Source organism: Rhagoletis zephyria, unplaced genomic scaffold, assembly GCF_001687245.7.
Source record: "Rhagoletis zephyria isolate East Lansing unplaced genomic scaffold, Rhagoletis_zephyria_1.1 Rzeph_scaffold_01951, whole genome shotgun sequence".
Classification (NCBI taxonomy): domain Eukaryota; kingdom Metazoa; phylum Arthropoda; class Insecta; order Diptera; family Tephritidae; genus Rhagoletis; species Rhagoletis zephyria.
In genome coordinates this window covers 70,934-96,040 of record NW_016159035.1, presented here as the reverse complement: position 1 = coordinate 96,040, position 25,107 = coordinate 70,934, and the positions used below count along the sequence as shown (strand labels likewise).

General features: G+C 33.6%; 1 protein-coding gene across 6 annotated transcripts in view; it reads left to right on the top strand.

Moving 5' to 3' along the window:
- Window positions 1–1,346: 1,346 nt before the first annotated feature.
- The window catches only part of LOC108365663 (neurobeachin-like), a 37,145-nt gene continuing 13,384 nt past the window's right edge, over window positions 1,347–25,107 (top strand). For 3 of the 6 annotated variants that reach the window (XM_017619757.1, XM_017619756.1, XM_017619754.1), the window contains exons 1-7: window positions 1,347–1,483; window positions 4,295–4,434; window positions 6,389–6,602; window positions 19,321–19,573; window positions 20,226–20,368; window positions 20,512–20,702; window positions 21,594–21,793. In XM_017619757.1, the coding sequence (XP_017475246.1) occupies window positions 1,382–1,483; window positions 4,295–4,434; window positions 6,389–6,602; window positions 19,321–19,573; window positions 20,226–20,368; window positions 20,512–20,702; window positions 21,594–21,793 (1,243 nt within the window). In that variant the 5' untranslated portion in view covers window positions 1,347–1,381. The remainder of the gene's footprint in view (window positions 1,484–4,294; window positions 4,435–6,388; window positions 6,603–19,320; window positions 19,574–20,225; window positions 20,369–20,511; window positions 20,703–21,593; window positions 21,794–25,107) is intronic. The other 3 variants (XM_017619758.1, XM_017619755.1, XM_017619759.1) reach the window with 2 other exon arrangements.

The window sequence follows — 25,107 nt, the reverse complement described above, 5'->3', positions numbered from 1 at the left end:
GTTCATTGCTACGCTGAAGTAATAATAGAAAATCGGCGTAGATCTCCTTGATCATTAATATGAAACAAATGTTGCATGAAAGTTCGACCGTACAAAAGATTTGCGCCAATTGAAACTCGCATGATTTTCCGATCTTGAAATGAATATTATTTTTTTTTTCAATTTATGCCGCTTCATGCTATTTGTGGCATCGATAGAACTAAGCTCAAAAGAAGCTGCCAGTCAACTGAATTGGCCTGAAAATTATAATATGATTCAATAAGGTGATCGCGGACACAGTGCTTCAAATATTGTTAACCATACTAGCCTGGTGGCAACAGGGTTATAAAATCATCGTAGAACCGCCAATTTTGAATAATTCATAATTCCTTTAGCATTATTCAAAAGTTGAATGAAAATTCCGCGCAGTCGTGTACATATATCGCACGAAAGGCGATGTTGCTACTTTATTGAGCTAACAAGAGGTCAGCTTCTCCATTTTTGAATGGCAATATTGGAATAATTTAAATTTCAAAAAATTTGATGAAATTATCACAAAACTGTATACTCGAATTAAGTTTTATTTGCAATACTATATTATAAGATATTAAAATAAATAGCAAATTATAATTTTATGATAAAGTGCCAAGTTAGTTTACCTTTTTTGCTTGCAAAGTATTACCTTCAGAATTTTTATTTTACACCCTCTAACAACTGAATTTAATTTGCTTTTATGTTCATATATTAGTATCAGTTTTATGTATTCTATTTTTGCTTTTCTGACACGCCAGCAGCCTTAAATTACTAGTAACATATGTATGTATACCATTATTTCATTCCAATTTTCCATTTTCTGTTTCCCTTTTGGTTACTACTAAATTAACTGAAAATTTATTATAACGCAGCAAAATAAAAAAATAAATGGCAGCACACATACATATTTTAAATTCAAATGTATAGCAGTGCCAACATGAAAATAAGAAAACATGGCCAAATATTAACAAACAAACCAAAAAATAAAAATAAAAAATGACAGCAAATCGAGCTGAGCAGCACAAATTCGCAAGCGCACCGTCATTTTATAGCCTAAGCGTCGTCCTACGAAAATGTCCTTCAGCTACACAAATGCGTATTCGTGTACTTATGTAACATTTATTTATGTATAATACACAAACACATTTGATATACAAGCATTTACACTTAGCAACTTCTTTTATTAGTATTTACTAACTTAAATAAATTTGTTTTTATTATTTTTTTACAACTCTCTGTGGCAATCGTACACCATCTGATGTCGACAATGCAAATAAACCTAACACCACGCATACCTACATACATGCTCGTCTATCTATTGCTGACGCAGGTACTCTACGATGGCAAATTGTCGAATGCCATCGTCTTCATGTACAATCCAGTGGCAACCGATGGTCAACTGTGCTTACAATCCGCACCCAAAGGAAATGTTTCATATTTTGTCCATACACCGCATGCACTTATGTTACAGGTAAGTGGCAAAGTAAATAAATGATAGTAGAATTATATGTAAGTATTTGTGTACCTACATATGAATTTATTTAAGAATTGTAAACTTAGGTTACATTGTGTTGTCCCCATAGGAGAGAACAGAATAGCCATAAACTAATAATATGAAATAAAATATTAAAATATTTTGAGGTAGCAAAGAGCTTAGTCACCGTATCACAAGCGTACACTCCAAATTTGATAAATATTTTTTCACAATCCATATACAGAATATAGAACTCAGGGCTTTCATACAAAAAAAAACTAAATAATAAAAATAGTCAATGAGTATGTGAGTCGGTTTTTTTAGAAATGCGCATCTGCACGTGCATAGACATATACAGTATCGATCATATCAATAGCACCCCAATTTCAAAGTAATATTTTTGGCCACTTGTGTATGTTTAATTATTTATTTTTAATCATTTTCAATTAAAATACAGTTGCTGCTATAACAAAACTAAAGTTTAAAACTTTGTAAAAGACTATAAAAAAATGCAACAAATTTTCACCCGCGTCTGACAAATGTGCAAGTTTCAGGTGGATATATAACGAATAAACGCAACACCTCCGGCGAAAAAAAAATCTAAAAGAATCAAAGCTAAGCTTCTGCCACTTGAAACTTGTATACTATTAGACTAAAATTGAACGCGCTATAAAACTGTGTACTCAGAAAAATTATAATACTTCTGAGAAAAAAGGTTAAAATATATGTTGGATTTTTTTTTTGTATATTTCTGCAAAGTTTTAAACTTTGGTTTATATGTTTTTTTTCTTGGAGGATAAACTGTATTTCAAATGAAAATTTTTAAGAATAAATAAATAATTATGAGTGGCAAACAATATCACCTTCAGATGGGGGTGCTATTGACATGACCTATACTGTATGTAAGGTTTACAAGTCTTCGTTTAATAAGAAGTGCACACTAAGTTTTCAAGAATACTAATTTTAATACTTGCATAGCAGGAATAGTACCGAGTGGGACAAAGGAAGATTACATTTTGTATCTCAAAAAATTCAGAAAACTGCAGTTAACCTTTTCAACAGAGTTCATAATGCTGGTATCCGAAGTTTATAGCTGCAGATTTCCTAAAAAAAAAAAAATAATAAGGATACAAAGTTTTGAATTAAGGTCGCTCTGTTGCATTTCGTGACCCCCAGCTACATATTGGACGTATCCGTGCGCACTTATTTACCAAAAAACTTATAAAGAATGGAAAACAAATTCTGAACGGCCAAAGTACCTTCAGCTTCCCTAGTAGATTCTAAAAAGACCTTATTATAAAAGGTTAAACTATTAAAGCTTCATAATGAAGGGATGTGTGGTCGATCCAGGGCAATCACTTCCGAATTCCATAGAAATTGCTGTAGTTAAATTTTACTAATGATTTAACTATACTTTAAAGTCGATAAGTTAATGGCCCTAACTTTGTAATCTGCAGTATCATTATCTTCAAGGCGGAGTTGATATTTTTGTACTGTTACAACAACTGATCAAAACTAATATCGTTTACTTATGTACTGAAAACGGCTGTGATCAGTTAGATAAGCAGAGGATAATCAAATATCAGTTCCATTCAATAAAATATCATCATTTGAATCGATACGATGCCATAGTACCCTAGACTGTCTAAGGCGTATTAAGTTTACTTGTGGCTCTCGAAGAAGACCAACTGAAACAACAAAATCGTTCCGGTCGCAGAAAACAGCTAATTTTGTGAAATCATTTCTCCGTATGTGGCTAACATGTTTCTAAAAAATTTGCATTTAGGACTACAAATGCGGCTGTTACAAATAACTCGACTTTCACGTCACCTATCGAATAATTTTTCGAACAATTATGGCTGATATCCATTCATGTTTCGTTGCTTTCTTGTAAAGATTACTAGAAGCGTCTCGATTCTCTGATTAATTTACCCACTTTCTTTGCTAAAGGTAGCTTCTGATAGGCCATGTACATACACACATATATAGTTGTGTTACTAGGTGTCTCCCTAATGTTTCATACTTAATATTTTATATAAGATTCTGGCGCATGTTTTCCTAGGGAGCAATGCTCCATTTTTTTTTTGCTACAATTCTGAGTATTTCTGTCCTAGATCTATTTGGCAGATCTAATGTCTTTGTTCTTTATAGTCACGATCTGTATGTATATCTGACCACCTGTGCAAAGTCATTTATATTTGGACTACTCCAAAAATAGGGCCATTTAGTGCCACCACATTGTCAATACATCAGTTGTATCGAACTCTATTACCTGAAATTTTACTTCAAAAATACCTAGAACTCCCGCTTCGAAGGTGTTTGTATTCTTTCCCAATCGTCGTGTTTCTCAGTGTAGACTACCGTAATTTATGTTGGATCCGCTGGTGTATAGAGAGATAGCTTCTTTATCGGTCACACGGACTCTTCTGCATTCTTTTTAGTTCCTTTTCATTTGAGGGTCTTTTGAAAAGTGTGCAGATTTGTTTAACTTTAACTGTTGTATATTCCGCGAGAAACTCACAATTTTCTGTGCTGACGGAAAAATGCTTTATTAAAATGACTACTGGGGTAATGTTGCTTAAGACTCGGGGCGGTGCATAAGCATGCTCACAGTTTAGGTGAATAGAAAACCACAAGTGCTAAATTTTTCAAATTTTATTTTTTTTAAGAATAAAATACTTCTTTGGCTAAATTATTAATACTCATTTTAAGAATAAAAGTTTGTTAATAATTTGAAACAAAGACACGTGCATACATGCATATTTCATACTGTTTATTACTACACTTCTCAAACACTCTTTTTTGCAGGACGTTAAAGCTGTAGTCACACACTCAATACATTGTACACTAAATTCCATTGGTGGCATACAGGTACTCTTTCCATTATTCTCGCAACTGGATATGGCGCATGAGGGCATTAGCGATATAAAACGTGATCCAACGCTGTGGTGAGTATTTTTACCAGAGACCCAAATTTATTATTATCCTAATATTTGAGTTCAAAAATGTCGCCTTGTTTTTTGAGAGAAATTTTTTTCGTCTTTGTATAATAATTATTTAAGAGAAATATCTTTTTTCATCTCGCGGGATGATTATTTTCAGATGGAAATTATTTACGTCTTTGCATAATAATTATATGGGATTTTCTCGGGACGTTTATTTCAAGGCGACAATGACGTTTGCTCTTAAGAGAATCGGTGCCGATTTCACGAAATTAAACGAAAATATCTCCGAACTCGATTATTGGAATTTGATTGCTAACACCTGGCAACCCTTTTCAAAAAACTAAAACTACTTAAAAGCAAAGCCCTTTAATTTGACAACTGATTTTTGAAAATCGGAAGAACGATACAGATTTAATGACATGAACAATCGTGGCGTTAAATATTTAACGCGTCAAATCTCTGAACTCAATTAAGAAGTTTCATTTCAATAAAAGTCCCATATAATTATTAAGAGAAGACGTAAATCATTTCCATCTTCAAATACACGTGCCGAGAGAAAAAAAATAAACATCCCACACAATTATTATGAGAAGACTTAAATCATTTTCGTCTGAAATAAACGTCCCAAGAGACGAAAAAATATAAAAACTTTATGAGAAGACGAAAATAATTTACATCTAAACAACTTTTCCATTGTTCAGTAATAATTTAGCAATATTTAATTTTATTTCTTATAATCGTTATGGTCTCTGATTTCCACAATAAAACTTAGAAGAATAAAAATGTTTGTGTTCAAATATTTTAAATTGCGACAATTTCAAAAAAAATAAAAAATGTAGACATTATAGAACTATCAAAAGAAAGTTGGTGGTATCTCAAGAGAAAGTAGAAATTAGTTCACTTCCTACTTTTTTTAAGTTTGGGTGACCTCTAAAAGGTGATAGACCGGACAAAGTAATTTGTTATTATGAAACCGTTATTTAACATTTAAGAATTTTACAACTTTAAGGGGTGGTTTCTCCAACTCAACTTAACTTAGTTAAGTCAATTTTCTTGACTTAGTCAAGAATAAGCTGTGTAAAACGTCTTCTTGTGAACTTGCACATGTGTGATACATATTTAATAATCCGACATTGCTGTAGAATTCTCTTTCGCACTCCATGGCTTCTCTTCTACGCTTGAAAGTTGCAAGCGCTCAACCAATTTCTTGCCGCTTAAGTTCATATGAATACGAAGCTGTTGTATAAAAATGCGTGTATACATGCCGATGCATAACCATAGATACGTAATATTCCATGCAATTCCATTATTGCATTCCTCTTTAGTTTACTCCAGCGCATAGCAATGCAATTTCTTACATGTTTGCCTTACACAGAGAAAAAAACAGCAGGTGGTTGAAAAGCGTATCGTAAACGTGAAATGGGGTAAGGTCGTATTCCATCCCGACTCTTTGGTGCTACGAACAACGTAATCTATATCTTTCACAAAGCTCGTCTGATGTCTGTCGTTTTTAATAACGAAAAAAACCTGGAAGACGACGATCAATGATGAGCAGGCTTTGTGAGCTTTCGAGAGAATTATTATATGTAGGATCTACTCGATTAGGCGATAGGTACAGAAGAATATGGAATGATGTGCCAAATAAGAAATAAAGAAAAAAACATGCAGTATTTCTGCTGCTAGGCACATCAATGATGGCACAAATTTTTTTTCCACATACAATTTTTTTGAAGAAATATTTTATTTAACGTATAAATGCAGAATTTTTATTGCTGCTGATGGTTTACAATTTGAATTTTTGTACAACAGCTTTGTTTAAAAAAACTGCAACTGCTAAAAATATAGAAATTAAAATTGCCCAATTCGCATTTTTTATCTTTACGCGTATCAATGAGCCGTTTTGAATACTTGCATTGACCAAAATTTTATACGATTCTTCTTTTTCTCATATTTGCAGTTCCAAACTTTTGGGTTTCATTTGCGAATTAGTCGAGACGTCACAAACCGTACAACAACATATGATACAGAATCGTGGATTCCTAGTCATTTCGTTTATGCTACAACGTTCGTCGCGCGAACACTTAACTTTAGAAGTTTTGGGTTCATTCTTAAATTTAACCAAATATTTGGTGACATGTCTATCGGCGAATAGTGACTTATTATTAAAGCAGGTGAGTTTTGCGAATATTCCAATAAAATGCAAATGAGAAAAACGTAAACTTTTATGAATTTGAAAAAATTATTTATGTGTGTACTATATATGTGCATATGTATGTATGTATGTATTTATATGATGTGCATATGTACATATAATTTAATTTACTATGTATAAAAATGTAAAATTTCTTTTAAGTACATATGTACATTAGGGTGGTCATTAAAAAATCAAATTTGTGATTTTTTCAGTCTCACCCGTTCAATCGGTAACACCACTGTCATACATATCACATATAAATTTTGGTCCCAATTGTGCATGTAGCATAGGGGGGGGGGGCTAAGTTCAGATTCCTCTATGGAGACTCAAAAAATTAAAATTAGTTATTTTTTTTTCATATAATACCAATACCGATACTGCCATAGTCGAGGATATCACATATAAATTTTAGTCCAGATTGAATTCGGCTAAGATGTCGTCATTGAGTTATTTGAATTTTGCCCCCTGTGCGACACGTCTTAACCGTCTCCCATGGGAACCAAAATTTATATGTGATATCTCCGAATATAGTAGCATCGAAGTAGAGGTTGAGGCTTAGGATGATGTAAAAATTTGATCCCTACATTTAAGTACCACCCTAATATGCATATATATGTATGCGCATAGACTAATATGTAGGCATACGTTTGTAATTTTATTTAAAAGAAATTTATGTATGTGTTTGCTGTGTCATAACTTGCCTGCGCATAGCTGGCATGAATATATGTACTTATTTATGTAAGTGCGTATGTATCTACATTAGGTTGGTCATTAAAATATCGAAAAACTAAATATTACATTGAGCATGATTTTCTTTTATTCTACGTGCAAAATAATGACATCCACAAATATGTCAAAATTTAAAAAACAATAGAACTTGCGACCAGGGTTTGAAAAAAGTAAAAAATACAAATTCATAAACTCGTTGATTTATAGCCAGGCAAAGTCAAAATTCTGTCGAATTTTTGCGTATTAAAAAAAAAATCACACCCTGGTAGCATCCCAACTTTTTTTTTTTTAATTATTAAATTTTCGTGAATATCTCAATTTTACACGTAGAGCAAACTTGAACCGTGTCCCATGATATCATATTGATGTTTTATGCACCACCCTTATGTACATATGCATATTTATTTGTATAAATTGCCTTGTTCAAGTGTCTATAAATTATTATGTGCAATCGGATTGCGATTGGCTGTAACTTTTGCTGTACTTTTAGGTATACATATACATAAAATATACATATATACATATAAATAACTGTATTTTACAGCGTTAAGTAGGTCTTAAAAAGCGAATGCATGAAGTGTTTATTTTAATGAATTTTAAATTATTTCATAAATTTTTAACTTTGCAAATATTTTGCTGTGTCGCCTACTCTATCTTTAATGAAAATTTTTACTTACTTTGTATTTCTTTCTTTTATTTAAATTTTTATATAAATGTCTACAGTTAAGCGTGGCCTTGCGATTTCCATATAAAAAAGTAAACATAATTTGGCTTAATTATAAAAGATATTTATTTACATATAAGTTCCCTTCGATATACTCAGTTAGTGGCTCTCATATTAGTTTGGTTAATTGAGCGCTTTTGTGCATAAATATTTATGTAGTTTTATGTGTGCAAGTAAGTTTGTATGCCTCATCAGTTTGCACCCGGAGCCACGGTGCGTATGAGCAACATCTGAGCTTGAATGAAAAAGTATTTTCAGATGTACATGCATATGTACATATTTGTGCTTGGGTGAAATTAGCTTAAAGAATCTTTTACTCTTTTTCACCTTGCCTTACTACTTTCCCAATTTATTTTAAACATCCTTGATATCGTATTTTGTTTACTTTATTTGTTCCCCTTTCCATTTTAACCTTGAGTTTCTCCTCTGCAGAATTGCGCCACCCTATATGCTACCAGTTAGTTACTTGATATGAGCACACTTTTTGAGTACGAGTTTTACAAAATTTCTTATAACGTTTATTGCATGTTGTTCCCTATCGTAAATTGGCTTTCTATACATACATTTTTCTAAGAAATTTTTTCCAAATTTGTTTGCGAACTAAAATTATGAGCTAAATTTTATGTACCTACCTCTAAAAAATTTTCTTCTATATAGCGCTGCTCGAAATAATAACTAATAAATTTTTTTTTAATCTCTTTTTTTTCTTCATTAAACTTTTTTTTCGAATATCACACAAAACTCGATACTCGTATACTCTTATCTGCTCACCCACTATTGCTGTCACCTTTCATATACATACGTACAAATTTTTGCGTCTTCCGGAAAAAATTCAAATATTATAATTTCAAAATAACTGTATGTGCACGAAATGTATAACGATTATAACAAAACAAAACACGCGACCAACATTTTGTGAAACAAAATGCAATAATTCTTAACGCTCAACACTCTCAGTTCTATCAGGTGAAGAAATAAATACTAATTTTCTACAGAGTTCTTTGTTGCCTTAACTATTCACAAGAGAGAGCTTTCAAACTAAACAAATTTTATAATTTTTTTTTTTTCAAATGTTAAAATTAAAGTTATTCATACCGAAAATTTTGAATAGAACTGTCAACGTCTTATCTTTTAAAACTACGAAAAGCACAGTTTCAGGGGTACTTATAAACTGAATGCCACACATACACAGTTTGACAGCTCGCTCTATGTGTAATATAAAATAATTAAAATGTTTGTCCTCAATTTACTATTCAAAATTATTCGTTTTATATGTAAAGTTAGTACATACATATGTAAGTCGTAAAATTTGCGTAGTTAGAAACGTATGTAGGTACGAAATTTGATTTTTAAAAGCGTATTTAGTAGTTTGGGAAAATTTTCGTATATTGAAATTCTCTTGTCGCAAAATTTGTTAAATTAAACGCAAATGTAGCGCTTTGAAGTTCAGCATAGCTCAGTGGAAAGTTGTCAGTTTGTAAATATATGTTTATACATATTTTATTTGTACTTTTTGTAGAAAAGCCTTAAACAAAAATAAGTAGATATTCTCCAACAAAAAAAAAATTACAAATAATTTCATTTTCAGCGCTGTTCCACTCTCTTTGAGTGCATCGTATCTTTAAGCATTCTTTTTATTTTTTTGCTCATTTTTTATTTCGTGATTACCTACTACTTACCATAGATTGCCCCTTAATCGCATTTCCGCAGCGTAAATATTTACTGGTAAAAGTGGCTGGCGCGCAATAATGTGTTTACACTTCATACTTACCCACACACGCAAGCGCACATTCACAGATACGTAATAATGCATATTTGCCATGCTGCACGTGAATCTGGCCAATGGCTGTATGGTTTGGCTGGCTTTATCCGTGTTCGCCACGTGTATTCACTTATACTATGTATTTGTTGTTCCGTTTCTGCGCTGAGCAACATTAATGCCACCACTAATGGTTGAATACATAATAAATGCAAGGATAAGCTTACACGTGAAAGCTTTTTAAAAAACAGAATTCTTCTACTTTCTTGCTATTGATATGAATTACTGTAAAATAAGGTTGCTGAGCGTATAAACGGAAGTTCTTTTAGCGATATGTTGGTAGGAAGAAGGAAAATAACTATGAGCAAGCTTCTGTTTTTATCCGAATTGGCAATTCGTTACATACGAATACTGTATTCTTGTTATCTCACTGTGAGCTTTCTGTAAATTGCGAGTAATTTTCCAGAACAAAAAACAAACCAACTTCAATGCTCATATACGGATTTAGTAATACCGTTAATTTCTTCATAATCCATTGATCGAAAGTTAACCGAATTTGTAAGGGCCAACCTTTGGGGTATCACCTATCTGGAAACGGTTCAAGTGGTCCAAAGTTATCTGAAAACCATACACCTACTATTTTGGTGTAAACCAAGCATCGATTTAATAACTATTTTCCTTCTGTCTAATAAATTTTTAGTTAGTAAAGAAGCTCTGCGTAAAATTAAAACAAATTGTATCAACAGCACCGACAACAACAACAATACTTCGATGTGGCATTGTGTCAAATATGCAATACTAACAAAAAACAGATAAAATTCACAGGCAAAAAATAATGACTTGTATTAAAAGCGATGTAATGACCTGCTGCTAAATTCTTCACCATTAAAAAGGTCATCATTGGTAGATAGTATATTAGATAGTCGAACCACTTTGAGGCCTCGAAAGTACAGATTTTCTTTCGAAATCAAAACCCTCGGTGGTTATGTCATGAAAAGTGTTCACTCAACGATTCCACAGTCTTCATTTGTGCAACCGATGGGCGAAAGTGGGAGTGATATGGCATTTTGTGATTTATGCCTAACCAGATGTTCATGTACCATTACTAGGTGCTGCCAAGTGATTTAGTATCCAGAGAAAAATAAGTTCCTTTGTTTTCCAAGTCGTTTTGAAAAGAAATTAACGTCTTTATGTCTGCCTCACTACATAATTTGCCGATTCCTTTTATGACTATATGTTAGCCTAGAGCATTTATGGGCACTACCTTTAAACTTTCTTTACATTTATATAGGCGGGTGCAGAGTAAAAGCTCTCTCTGCCCTTCGCTGCCCAAGAGGTATGTCGCGAGAGAAAGCTCAGATGAAGCATGCCACTCCACAGGTTCCAAGGCTATATCATATGTACATGTAGGTGGACTAACTCCCAAGAATTCTTCCAGAGAATAGACTAACAGAATACCATAACGATATTTTTCAATTATGGCTCCTTTAAGGTAGGGGTAATAAGGCTGCCCATTTCTTCCTGAAGCGCAAAGCACAACGTCGGGCAACCCATTTTCACTTTATCAATTGTCCATCATATTCGCTTTTCTGGGACTGGGAGAGAAGAGCCTTACTATGCTTATGGCACCAAACAAATATTTCAGCGAAACAGACATAATGTTAATAGGTCTGAAGCTTTAAGGTACAGATAGCCTAACTAACCTTAGGGATATAGCTAAGTGAGCTAGTCTTCATAATTATGATATGTAAGCGACACCATGGAAATCTTTTTTAAGATCGCCAAAAAAAACCCAGCAACTTTCCTGAATTTAATAGGTGGCCGGAGAAAAAATTGTGAGGGCCAAGTAGAGAAGGACCTGTCTGCATTTGAAATAAACAAGTGTCGTAAATTGGAAGAGGAGGGAGGCAATTGGCAAAGGTGTTTGACCTCAGCCCAAATCGACAAACGGTTGTAGGTTTAAAAGTCTATTTTGAAACCATCTGTGAAGAGTGAAACCTCTTTATCACAGAAAATTTTGTGAGAAGTCAGCTTCGAATTTCTGGCTAACTGTTAAGCTTTTGTCGCTTGTGGGCAGAAATACTATAGCCAATGTTCCGCCAGAAAACTAAGCTGGAGATCGCAAATAATAAGTGGAACTAAATATTTAATTATTTTCATACTTCTGCTTCTTTAATTGCCTGTGACGGAAAAAAATATTCAGTTATTTTTTTCGTAAAACTTTTATTTCAGTCGTATAATTGATCATTTGTATTGCATCGTTGTTTTTTTCATTTTCCTTCATAGCCTTTCTTTACTTTCATCTAGTTAAGTAGATAGTTTTTGGTGAAAATTTTCCAAGTATTATCAGGCCGATTCTGAACAGAAACTCCCTGCGATTTTTCTCTCTTTTCCCTTTCCTTGAGGATTCTTTATACTAAATGACAGAGTTGAGCTGTCAAAAAAGTGTCAAACAGCTATTTAGAAGTTCGAATTTCCTCCTCCAAAATTTTCGGGGAATATGCTACTCCCTGGGAGTTAATTATTGGAGAATTTCTTTCTCGGGAAAAACAAATTCCCCGGGAGTATGCAGAATTGGGCTGTATTTCTAATTGAGCAGTTTCAAAATCATGACTTTTTTCGATTTATTTTGTAAAATTACTGAAGTCTGAAAAGTGTGATTGATTTAAAAAAAAAAATTTATAGTAGATGTCCACTATTGTGGTCGACTCGGTTTCTCCAAACCGGTCTCCACCAGTTTTTTGGATATCTATAGGCGATTTTTTTGAAATATTTTATTTTTCGAATATCGAATAAACCAAAATTTTTTTTCTTGAACAAACCAGTTTTTTTATTTCATACAAATCTTGATCTCTCATTAATTATTTTAAGTTTTTCGTGGTTTTCAAGCCTTTTTCCAACATAAAGCCTCTAAATAGTTTTAAAATGAAATGCTAGGTTATTTGCGGATGAATGCTTAAATGTTTTCTCCGCGTTTGGTCGACCTTCACCTCCAATTCGTGTTCTGATTCTTGATGTTGTGACATAAATGGAGAGGTGTACACTTTTATTCCATCTCCAAAGAAACTTTTTGTGGCAGAAATATACTCGGAAGTTTTGCCCACCGCAACCGGGCGACCGCTATTTATTTGAAAAAAAAACTTGTTTTGATGTTGCTGGGAACAGAAATTGAACCATCGATCTCTCGAGATGCAGTAAGGACCTCTAAGCTCTTGGCTACGGCGACAATAGCACTGCTTAAAACCGAAATGTTCAGAATAAATGCAATAAAGTATAAAAGTTAACACAAGACCAAGTGTGAATTTTTCACTGATTTTTATTTGTTTCACTATTGCTCTAAATAAAAGCTGTCTTTGCTCCTATTAGTGTTTATACAATTTTCACTGTTGGAGAAATATGTTTTATAAACCGATTTATCTGGTTTTTTCTTAATTTCCAACTCGGGAACGTTTTTTTTTTCAAATTGCAATTTTTCTAATAACTCGAAAACCGGTTTTGGAAAAAAAGGTGAATAATGAAACTTCCTAGTGTTAACACTTGCAACAATAAAACACTCTATGGGGGCTAGTTCCTTAACCAGATACCCTGATAACCAGGCAGGACTTAATAGTTAATACCGATATTAAAAATATCCGGTAAATTTAAATTCTGAAAAACTTTAATATATTTTAAATGCAATGCAAACAAAATAAAGAAATGTATCCTCAATTTGTTGCAAGTGGCTTTTTTCATTTGGCGTATTATTTTCCTTAATTTTTCCCAAATGTTTACTCCTTTCTGTGTACTTCGTCAATATCTTTCTCATCGCCAGACAACCATCAGCAAGCAAGCAAACCAAAATTTATGCAAGTCAATAATTATTTTTCGATACATTTATCCCTTTTGCTTTATCTCTGCGTTCACGAACGCAAGCTCAATTATTCCTGCCAATGTCGCTGAAGTTGTTGTGATTATTTTTCATTGCACCGTTTTGTCTGCATTCCATAGTGGATCATTTCTTTCTGTGCGCTCACTCCCACTCCTCAATTTTCAAACTGCATTGACTGTCAGTCGCTTAATGAGTTATCTGCTGACTTTGACGTTAATATCGACAATGTTGCTGGGACATTGTCACGTTCCGCTCATTCTCGACATCGCTATCGCCTTCGTTTTCGCCATTGCTCTTTATAACGACTATGCTAATGTTGTTTTTGGTGCAGCACTTTTTGTTCTGGCATTGTTGGTTTTTTTTTTCGTTTTTCTCTCTTATTAATTCTTTTCCTTATTATATTTCTTTTGCGTATTATTACGTGGGCAGTAATTATTGGAAAACAGTGTAATATTGACTATACGTAACTCATTTTGCCGCTCGCTCGGTTCGACGCCTTCCAGTGTAAGTGCAGCTATGCATAACGTGCTCTCCTCGCCCTTCCTACCCATTCCATTGCCATTGCTGCCGGTGCTGCTGCTGTTTGCACCTCTCTCTCTCTCCCGCAAACTATGTTCCGACTTTTGCTGGGTGGTAAAGTTTCATAAATTTTATTTATGTCAACACAGCTCGGTGCAACGAATCGTCGTCGTTACAGTGGCTGCAGTGAATGAATGGAAGGAAAATCAAGAAAAATGCTGAATTATCGCAACACTGGTAGCAATTTGCTCTGTGGCTGATGTTTGGTTGTGGATTTACTCATATTTTACCCTTTCAATTTTCTGCTATATGTATTATTTTTGTGTATGTATGCGTGTGTGTGTGTGTGTGTTTTTAGTTGCACAACGCTTAACGCGTTTTTAATTGCAAAACTTTTCCCACTTCGTGCTCGCACAATCCATTGACCGCTGAAACACATTCGAATTTTATCTGTAGCTGCCATTATATCCACACAGCCATACGGATGTATGTACATACGTATGCGTGCATGTATATATTTACGTACATACATTAAGGTATTCCACAATACAAAGTGTAAAGTTTTATTCGCCATAATTTTATTTGCTCCGTATTGACCACTTTCCACGTGTGTACCGTTGTTCAGTTCTTGGGGTATCTCCAAGACTTCTTCGAATTTGCCGTGGTGCTTAGTCCCTCTTACTGGGTCCGGCTTTAACTGCTTTGAGACGCGCTTCTGCATAGATTTCAGATAGTGAACTGATAAAGCTCGATAGCTCGACCATCGTCACAAGAAAATGGCATACCTCTATAGCAGTCGGCTTCCACACTTCCATGATGAGAGTAAATCTCGATTGCCCCGCTTCACTCGTAGCACTACCCTCGTAGATCGGATTTAGACCCACTTGCTTTTGCTTTTCGCGATGCCGTTACTGTGATCGCCTGCACTATTCGCTCGCTCTTAGCGAGCTGAGTTGTGAGCTTACAACTCCAGATTGTAGCACACTCGGTTTGTTAAACTTTTGGGAGAGGACTTTTCGATTATGCCGTGGATGTAGGTGAGGCGAGGAGAGTTCTTTCTGTCTGCTTTTCTTGAGAACCCTTTGTCGGCTTATACGACAGACGGAAAATAAACGCCACCGACTTGGGTTGAGGTCTACTTTCAACAGCTGAAACTGTCACTCGTTTTTTGAAGCACTCTCTCCGCTATTGGGCTCTATGAAGCGCCACTGAAGAGCCCAACTTATTCCCGGTACGGCACCTTAATCCGGCCATGAAAGTAAGAAGCAAATAGATTTTCAGTGAGATGGATTACTAGGATAACTTAGTGCGAGCAAGTTTCATAGAAAAAGTTCTGGTAAACCCTAATGTACATACTTACATATGCGCATACATACAAAAACGCTTATATACTTATATAAGTATGCAGATATTAATATTTTCATGCGTATGCGATTATATGTGAGAAAGTTTGCAGGTGCATGAAACTCTAGTGCTCTGCATTTCGTTTATGAATTCTCTCAGTAAAACCATTTTCTGCTTTAAATTTATGCTCCACTTCTATAAGGAGAAAGCCATAAAACTCCATAATGACTGTCGACAGCAATCACTGCTGGTAGACACAATTAAGAATACAATAACAAAACTGCTTGCAATGAAAATCACTGCGTTCCATAAAACTTTCATGACAACAAGCAAAATTACTTGCAAATATTTTTGGAAACAGTGAAGGACACCGGTTTATCCTGCAAGTGGCTAGCAGGGCATATACATACATACATATGCATGTATGTATTTGTAGTGGAAGTAATATGCAGATTGAAGATTGAAAAAACTTTCAAAAATGCTTAAATTCTACAAACTCACTGGAGCGAGTGTATGTTTGTGAAGTTATTTTTTCTCTCAAAATCGATTTCGTGAATCCAGCAATCGGAGATTTATTTTCGATTAAGAAAATATCTTAAGGTCAAAATAACTTCTATTGGATTATGACTGCTTTCTTTTATTTCGTGAATAGCTAGCTAATCAAATTGTAATTAGTCAGCTATTATAATAACACATATGCCAAAGAGAGTAGAGAGGAATTATTTAGCAAAAGTCCTGAAATACACTTGATGCGCCAAATAAAAAACTTCGGCGCGTTCCTTTATATGTAACTTTTTGTTTTATTCTTATTCTTGTTTGGCTCTTTAACCGTTCGTCGGTTTGTGGCTGTTTGCACATTTGCGCCAGTTGTATATCTTGAGTAATGAGTTGAGAGAGAATTACTCCGGGAAGTGAAAATTGAGACTATTGGTAACTTCACTGCCCATATTACGTGATCTACGCTTTTTCGTCCTCATCCACAAAACTTCACTCAATTTGGACAAGTGATCTAATAATCTACTATAACTAGAGTCTATTCTGCATCGTATGCACTTAGTTCAAGGAATTGTTTTTGATTTGACATTTTTTTCTGGAACACACAAAAGTCTTCATATTTCTTTAGTATATATATTATATAGCCAAAACTATTCAAAGTAAGGCGATTATATTAAATATTTCTGGCGCCAGTCTATATCTATCTATATCTATCGTCTAACCAAGGCATCCCCAAACTTTTGAGTTATTTAATGTAAACTGCAAATACTTTTGATTTTAAGGAACGTCGCATCAAATTGCTAAATATCAAAGATACAACAATTTAAATAAGAACAACAACTTTTATTCGAAATAGTATATACTTTTAATGTGATGAATGAAATTCTTTTACTGTTTTATTTATTATTTCTGTATTATGTCCGATAGCTGTATGCGGATTTCTGGGGAAGCATCCAATTAAAACCTGAATTTGTTATTTGTATAAAAGTAAGCCGAAAAACCTCATTCGCAACGATACGTTGTGACAAAAGGAAGCTAAGTTAAGATATCCTTTTTAGCTACTTCATGATATTAACTCCTAACACTAACCCAAAACTCGTTAAGAGACACAGACTCAAATGTGTGTTTCAATGTCGAAGAACTCTAACGATCTATAAGGGCTTGATTTTGTACCCAACCGATATCACTACTACCATCCGAAAAATAATCTGATTTCAGGATATTTACCAAGTGCCCAGCTTTGATATTTCACATTTCATTTGGTAATTCATCGCGTTTCATGTAGAAAAATTTATAAAAAAGGGAAGCTTTCAATGCTTATCTTTTCCACGCAGGTAATGGAGAAATTTCATTTTCTTAAAAGATGATAATTTGTCTCTCGTCATAAATTTAGTTCACTGATCTTCCCAAAAATGTCGGCAAGATAAGCTGCTTTTCTAAGCCGGATATTCGAATAATAATAATAATATTTTAGCGATTACACTTTTGCTAAGTGTTTGGCCGAACTTGTTCAATTTGTGGTGTGCGTCTTGACGTTGCTACACAAATTGAGCGACCTACAATGAATTTTATGAGCAGCGTTTTCATGACATAATAAACTCACGGAGGCTTGCCATTGCCTAAAAAGGAGCGACTGCTGCTATGAAAAACCTTTTTTCTATATTTTTTTGCGATATTGCTTTTCCCAGCAATACTCGAAAATAGATAATTTCGCCTCGGTCATGCTATCTTTAGAACTTTTCTTTGCGAGTGCAATTCAAACCGACTGCCGAACGCCGACCGTCGTGCTTATTCATACCGAATTTTAAGCGACGGTAATCGAACTAGCCCTGATTTGTACTTATGTATCTGTTGAATTATTTAACAGCCACAAATAAATAATTTCACGAAACCCTGGTGACTTCTTGGGTTCCGCGGAACCCACTTTAGGAAGCTCTGGTCTAACCCTTAGGGCGACGCATGAAGAAAATCACCCAACTAGTTGCATGGGGTCTCAAGCGACCACAAAAAAAAGTGTTGAAAAAAGTGGAGAAATAGGTGAATAAACGATGTATGTATTATGAAAAATGCCAAACTCTCCAAGATATATATATATTTTTTTTTCAATTTTAAATTGCCTTGACTCCATGCGCCTAATTACAAGCTAAATATTTACATAGTTATTATCAGTAGCATCCACTACATCTGTACATATAAAATAGCGCTAAAGAAAAGAAGATATCAAGTTGAAGTTAATTTAGAAATAAAAACGTCTATGTAAATCTGTATTATTTTGCAAAGGATAGATAGTTATTAAGTTAGTTAAATAAGGGGTATTCACAGTTTACTTCTTAAGTTAAAAAAAATAGCTTTTGAAATGTTACACATTGGAAATGTGAATACTCTTTGAGTTACATTTTTTGAAATTGAAAAAAAAAAACTAATTTAAGAGACATTCTGTACTATATTTCTAAACAAAAAGTGCGGATGATGTCCTTACGGACTCTAATATTATTGCAAAGCTGCTACATTTTGAGTTGTAACGCTTTAAAATTAACACAACCGGTTACTGTGAACTGTGAGTATCGCAATAGCCTTATGTAAACATTGCTTAGCATTGCTACTTACGTAAATAGTTACCATATATAGGGCATACCACATACATCTTACATACTTATTTAGTTACATATGTAGAGGAAAATTACATAACATTGTACCAATAACCATCAACATCAAACTTAATGTATTTAATTTGTTTATTTCTTTTTCATGTTTTAAACGAAATTTTCATTTCTGATTGCTGTTCGATGCATGCGTTACAAAAACAATTATTATAACTTGAAAATTATCGAATGCCATTTGCGTTGCGTTACGTTGCCTTGACTTGCGATTTATCGTTTACAATTCAATAATGTATAAACAAAAAAAAACAAAACAAACAAAAAAAATCCGAAATATAACTACCTACTCGTATTGTCGTTACGTTCGTTCGTTGTTTTGTGCATCAAAATATATAATCAACAATCAATAAAAAACAACTCCATTACATGTATGTATAAATAAACATTTTAACATAATTTTTATATTAAAATTTATATTTAAATTGACTATTGTACTTACTCGTATTTGTTGGAGCGTTAATTTGCCAACACCTACTGTGTCTTATTTTATTTGTTTATATTTATTTATTTTTTTATTTCTCCAAGTGTCTAATACTTTCTTTGGATTTTGAAAAATTAATAACACATTGCAATCTATTCACTTTCCATGTGTTGCAGCTGTTCTGTTTCTCGTTTCTGACGTGGCAGCTGCTCGATCATGTGCTGTTCAATCCGTCGCTTTGGATTTACACGCCAGCCAATGTGCAGGCGCGCCTGTACTCATACTTGGCTACGGAATTCCTCAGCGATACGCAAATCTACAGCAATGTGCGCCGTGTAAGCACTGTTTTACAGACAGTGCACACACTTAAATACTACTATTGGGTTGTGAATCCGCGTGCGAAAAGTGGCATCATACCAAAGGGATTGGGTGAGTGGCAAAAGAGGAACCGAAATTGTAATGAGTAAAAATGCGTTGAGAGACTAAGCTTTGAGAATTGGAGAGAATTTTTAATTCCATTTAATTTTCTTGACTTGTTGTTGGAAAACATTAATCTTATACATAAACGGTATTAATTTTGGTCATGATTACGACTGTGATTGTGATAATGATTTTGATTTGCTCTCGATTTTAATTATGATTATGATTCTAATTTTGATTGGGACTATGATTATGAATTTGATTATCGTTATGATTATTAATAATCACTATTGTTAGGCTTGTGATTTTGATTGTGATTATGACAATCATTATGTGTGTGACTGTAATTATGATTATCATTATTATAATGCTTATAACTTTCATTATGATTATGACTGGGAATATGATTATATTTTCGTGTCCCGCTCCCGACAAAAAAAGGATTATGATAATAATAATGATGATGATAACGATAACGATAACGATAACAATCACGTTTACGATAACAACGATGATAATTATAATTATAGTTACTAATTAATTATAATTATAATGGTAATGACTAAGATTTCGATTAAAATCACAATTATAATCACATTTAGTAAAATTTCTGCAACTTTTACTCTCTTTAGTTAACATTTTCCTGTACACTTATTCACAGATGGTCCACGTCCAGCACAAAAGGATATCCTAGCGATACGCGCTTATATTTTATTGTTTCTGAAACAATTGATTATGATCGGTAATGGTGTCAAAGAAGATGAATTGCAAAGCATTCTAAATTATTTGACGACCATGCATGAGGTAAGGCAATATTACTCTAAAAGAAACTAATTTTTAAATTCCTTAAAGCTTATTCTAATGTAATATTCAATTACATTCAAATACATTTGTATCTACGGTCTATCTACGCTTACTTTACATAACTTTATATTATATACTTGCAGGATGAAAATCTTCATGATGTTTTACAAATGTTAATTTCGCTTATGTCTGAGCATCCCAGCTCCATGGTACCTGCTTTCGATGTGAAACATGGCGTTCGTAGCATTTTCAAATTATTAGCTGCTGAAAGTCAATTGATACGCTTGCAAGCATTGAAATTGCTTGGATTCTTTTTATCTCGCAGCACACACAAGTGAGTACCTAATGCTATTGTAGAGTGGAGGACATACTGTGCACATTAGGGTGGTCCAAAAATTCATGTGAAGAAGTAAAGACGGAATTTATTTTGCTCTCACTCCCTAGGATTATTCCAGACCCAAAAATGTACCCCTATTCTTTATTTTGAAATCAAAGCTTATTTAGAGGTCGCTCAAAGCGCTTACAGTTGCCATGTATTTTATATGGGGTAAAAAAAAAAATTTTTGGAGAAATGGTATAGAATTCTTGAAAATTTATATTTTTCAATCGGAAAACTCTGTTTCTCTTTAGGAAATTCCCAATAAAAATACCCTTTTATTTAACCATTTTTTATAGTGGGTATATTTTATAGGCATAAAAAATGCAATGGGGGAACTAATAAAAAATCTTTAGTATTAAAAAATGGTCAAATAAAGAATTAGGTATTATTATCGGGAATATCCTGAAGAGAAATCAAAGGAAAAATACTGATTTTCAAGAATTCTGTATCATTTCTATGAAAAGCATACGTTAAGTTTTAATTTTAGGCCCAATTTTATAAGTTTCTCTGTATTCAGAATGGGATGCTAATTCTATTATGCTTATTATTTTTTATAATTTTTTAATAAGACATTCTCTTAAGTAGTTTAGTCTTCGTTATAAGAGTTGCCCTAAATAGTAATATATTTAGGGAATTAATTTGCCTACATTAAATTAAAAATTATAATGTGAGCCATGCAGGCAATTACTGCATGCATATGGGATGCCTCTTTACAATTTGCTGAATGAATTCTAAGCCATTTTTATTGCTATATATTTGTCGCTTTTCCTTTTCATTGCTTTTTTTTCATCGCTTTCTCCAATGGTTTCAAACATCTTTGTTTTCTCTTTTTCGTTTCTCCTGCTGGTATAACAGACGAAAATATGACGTAATGTCGCCGCATAACCTATACACACTACTAGCGGAACGTTTATTACTCTACGAGGAGTCGCTATCCCTGCCAACCTATAATGTTCTCTACGAAATAATGACAGAGCATATATCACAGCAAATTCTATATACCAGACATCCAGAACCAGAGAGTCATTATCGTTTGGAAAATCCAAGTAAGTATGCGAAACTATATTTATTTGAATAGGTATTTCAGTAAATATTGCATCCAAATTGTTTAAAATTAGTATGTGAAGTTAAATATTGGTAAAAAATATTGTTTTGAAATTTTTGGAAACTAAGCGTGAACCCGCCCACTTATGCTAAAATTCTGTATCTCAGTACCCGCTTCACCAATCTCTACCAAACTCGGTACGAGCCTTGCGCAGGGCTTAACTAAGAAATTTGTTGAAAATCTTCGAAATCGAGCAATAACCACGCCCACCTCCCATATAACGATAATTTACAGAAACACGAAAACTGCGATAAATAAGTAACTACTGAAGCTAATTTACTCAAAATCGATGACTGCAATAACCACTTAGCAGAAAATTAAATTTTTATACATTTTTTTTAAATGGGCGTGGCGCTGCCCCCTTATGACCCCAAGCGTATATCTCGGTAACCAATTTATCAACTTCTACGAATCTCGGTGCACATAATAACCCTGGTACAGAAAAGTAATTCGATGAAAATTGTTCAAATCGGTCAAAAATTACCTAGATGTATTAGCCCTGAAACAGTATCCTTTTAGTAAAATCAAAAATTTGTAGGATAATTTTCTCGAGATTTTTACCCCGTTAAATTTGTTTAAAAAATTCGTTAAATTTTAGTATAATAAAGCGCAATATTAAGTCGCTAAGGCTTGCCATTAGTTTTTGGCAATTTTTGTTTTTGTTGACGGTGTTGCGTATTTTTTCGTACAGAGTAAGTGAAATATTGCAGAATTAATTTTTATAGTTTTTTGGCACAAAGTTGGTAATTTGATATTATATGATTTTTGTTAGGAAAAGAGCTTTACTTTCATAAATAATAAATTTTAAATAAACTAAGGAAAATATCCAAAACTTACTAAAATTTCGAGTGCTAATTTTTATTTTAGTCACTGTATGTTATCCTCGATTCGAATCACAGGCATTCAGATTAGAAAATAATAACTGTTTATGGAGAAAATTACGATCACATACCAACATCACTTAAAACTCGTTCATAGACATGCCATTTTAATGAGCTCTTAAGTGGGCGAAATACCAAATACGGGACATTAAAAGAAATACAGAACATTTAGCGTCCCGTATAAAATAAATAAATTAACAGGACAATGGGTAAAAAAAGAGGACTGTCCCGTATAATACAGGACGGATGGTCACCGTACGTATAACGGTAAATTTCAGACGTACGAAAACTCCGATATTTCAATAACTGAGAACGCTAATTTACTCCAAGTTATGGTTACAACAATCTCTTAATAATAAATTAGACTGCTATAGACTTTTAGTAATAGGGCGTGGCACCACCCACTTTATGTCTACAAAGTGTATCTCGGTAACCTTTTTATCGATTTCTACCAAACTTGGTTCAACTATTTCATTAAGTCTAACTCAGCATATTATCGAAAGCGTTTGAAATCGGGAGAAATACTACTACCTACTTATCATGCAAAGGTACCCTGCAAAAAATGCGACTAATCCGGAATGACTCCGGGAGCAATCGCAAAGGACTAATATCCCTTTTGGTCTCTTTATATGGAATGAACTGTTCGCTTGTGTTCGAGCATGTCCTATGAAGGGACTAATTGTTCCCCTTTATATCCGAACGGGTACAAACAGCGACTAGTTACTTTAAAAAAATAAAAATATAAATTTGCGCCAGCCGCGATTCGAAGCAGGGTGCTCAGATTTGTTAAAAGAATACTTTCTCTATGTGCCAACGCCACACTTGGAATTTCATTGACTAATAGCGTCCATATCATTAAATCTCGTAACGGATCAGTCGAGACTAATTGATCCCCATTAGTACCCGTATGAGACTAGTTGCTACTAAATAATGCCCAATTGTATCCGATTGAGAGTAATCTCAGAATGCTCTCTTTAGAGATTAGTCGCACAATTTTTTGCAGGGTAGTTAAGAGAAAATTAGAGGGACGATATTTGATATATACATATATGGGCCGGGTATATAATGTTCGGTTTCGCCCGAACTTATACTTCTTTGCTTGTTTTAATTACAAAAAAAAATATAATATATTTCAGAAATGTTAATGAAATGTATGTAAATTAAAAAATTTTTATTTAACTAAATATTTTTTTTTATCAAAAATCATGCCGAATTTCCACTAGGCATGGAAATTACAAAAAATGTATGCTATTTAAAAAAATGCCATGTGGAATTGAACTTAATGACTATTTTTTTAATGTAATGACTCGATTATTTTTTAATGCCCGACTTTGTCATGTGTCATTTTTGCCATTTAATACCTAGAAGAAGTATCATAATGTCAATGAATATCATTCCAAAATTATCACAAATTTTATGAAATTAATAAATGTTAAAATTCAAAATGGCGTACCTTTTAAAACTTTAATTTTTTTATTTTCAAAATAATTTTTGGGGAAAAAATTTTCTCACATAGAACTAGGATTCTACGAAGTTTCACGGAAATCGGTATACCCTTTGAAAATTCTGTAATTGTGACGTGTAATAGCCCTGGTATTTTGTATTTGGCGTTGCACCAATCTACGACTGATGCATCAGACTAATACCAGTTGTTGAACCAGTCAACGAAGATATCAGCCTCATACCAGTTCAGCAGTGTTATGCTAAACAGATTACTGTTCATGGCAGCCATCGTTACAGGTGCAATGGCGATGGTAAACCGTTTGTAATCCTGTCAGAAAAATAACTTCTCATAAATAAAACCAATCTGCTATGTGACAACATAATTTTTTTAGTAGTGTAGTAGTCTATACATATCTTTGAGTTCTCGTTTTTATTATGAAAAGACACTGACCGCCCCCAGCGCTGTACTTAGATACCTGATTTTTAACTAGAACGATTTTTAATAATTCCGTTTTTCCTGCAGGGCTATGCATAAAAGAACCTACAACGCGCATGTATGTTCGGTTGAGCATAAAACTGCGCTGTAAATCCTCTACTTGGGATTAGCAAAATGAATGTGAAGTAATGAGGCAACGAAAATGATGCAATGTAAGGCGAAACTTATACATATGTGAACATTAAAAGTGATGTTATTACACTTAAGCTGCAATAAATTGAGAAAAATTTTTGCTGCGCTTGCTTCAGACGAAATAATGAGGAATTAGTTTTCGCAAAAATAGAACATTAGCTGCGTACAAAAACAATTATAAATATTTTGAATATATAGTGCGTATAGCTCGTTTAGTAAAACTGACAAAAGTGAGGAGGTCCGTTTTTTGTTTCCATACCCTCCTTGCACACAGAAACTACTATAGCAAGAAATTTGAATACA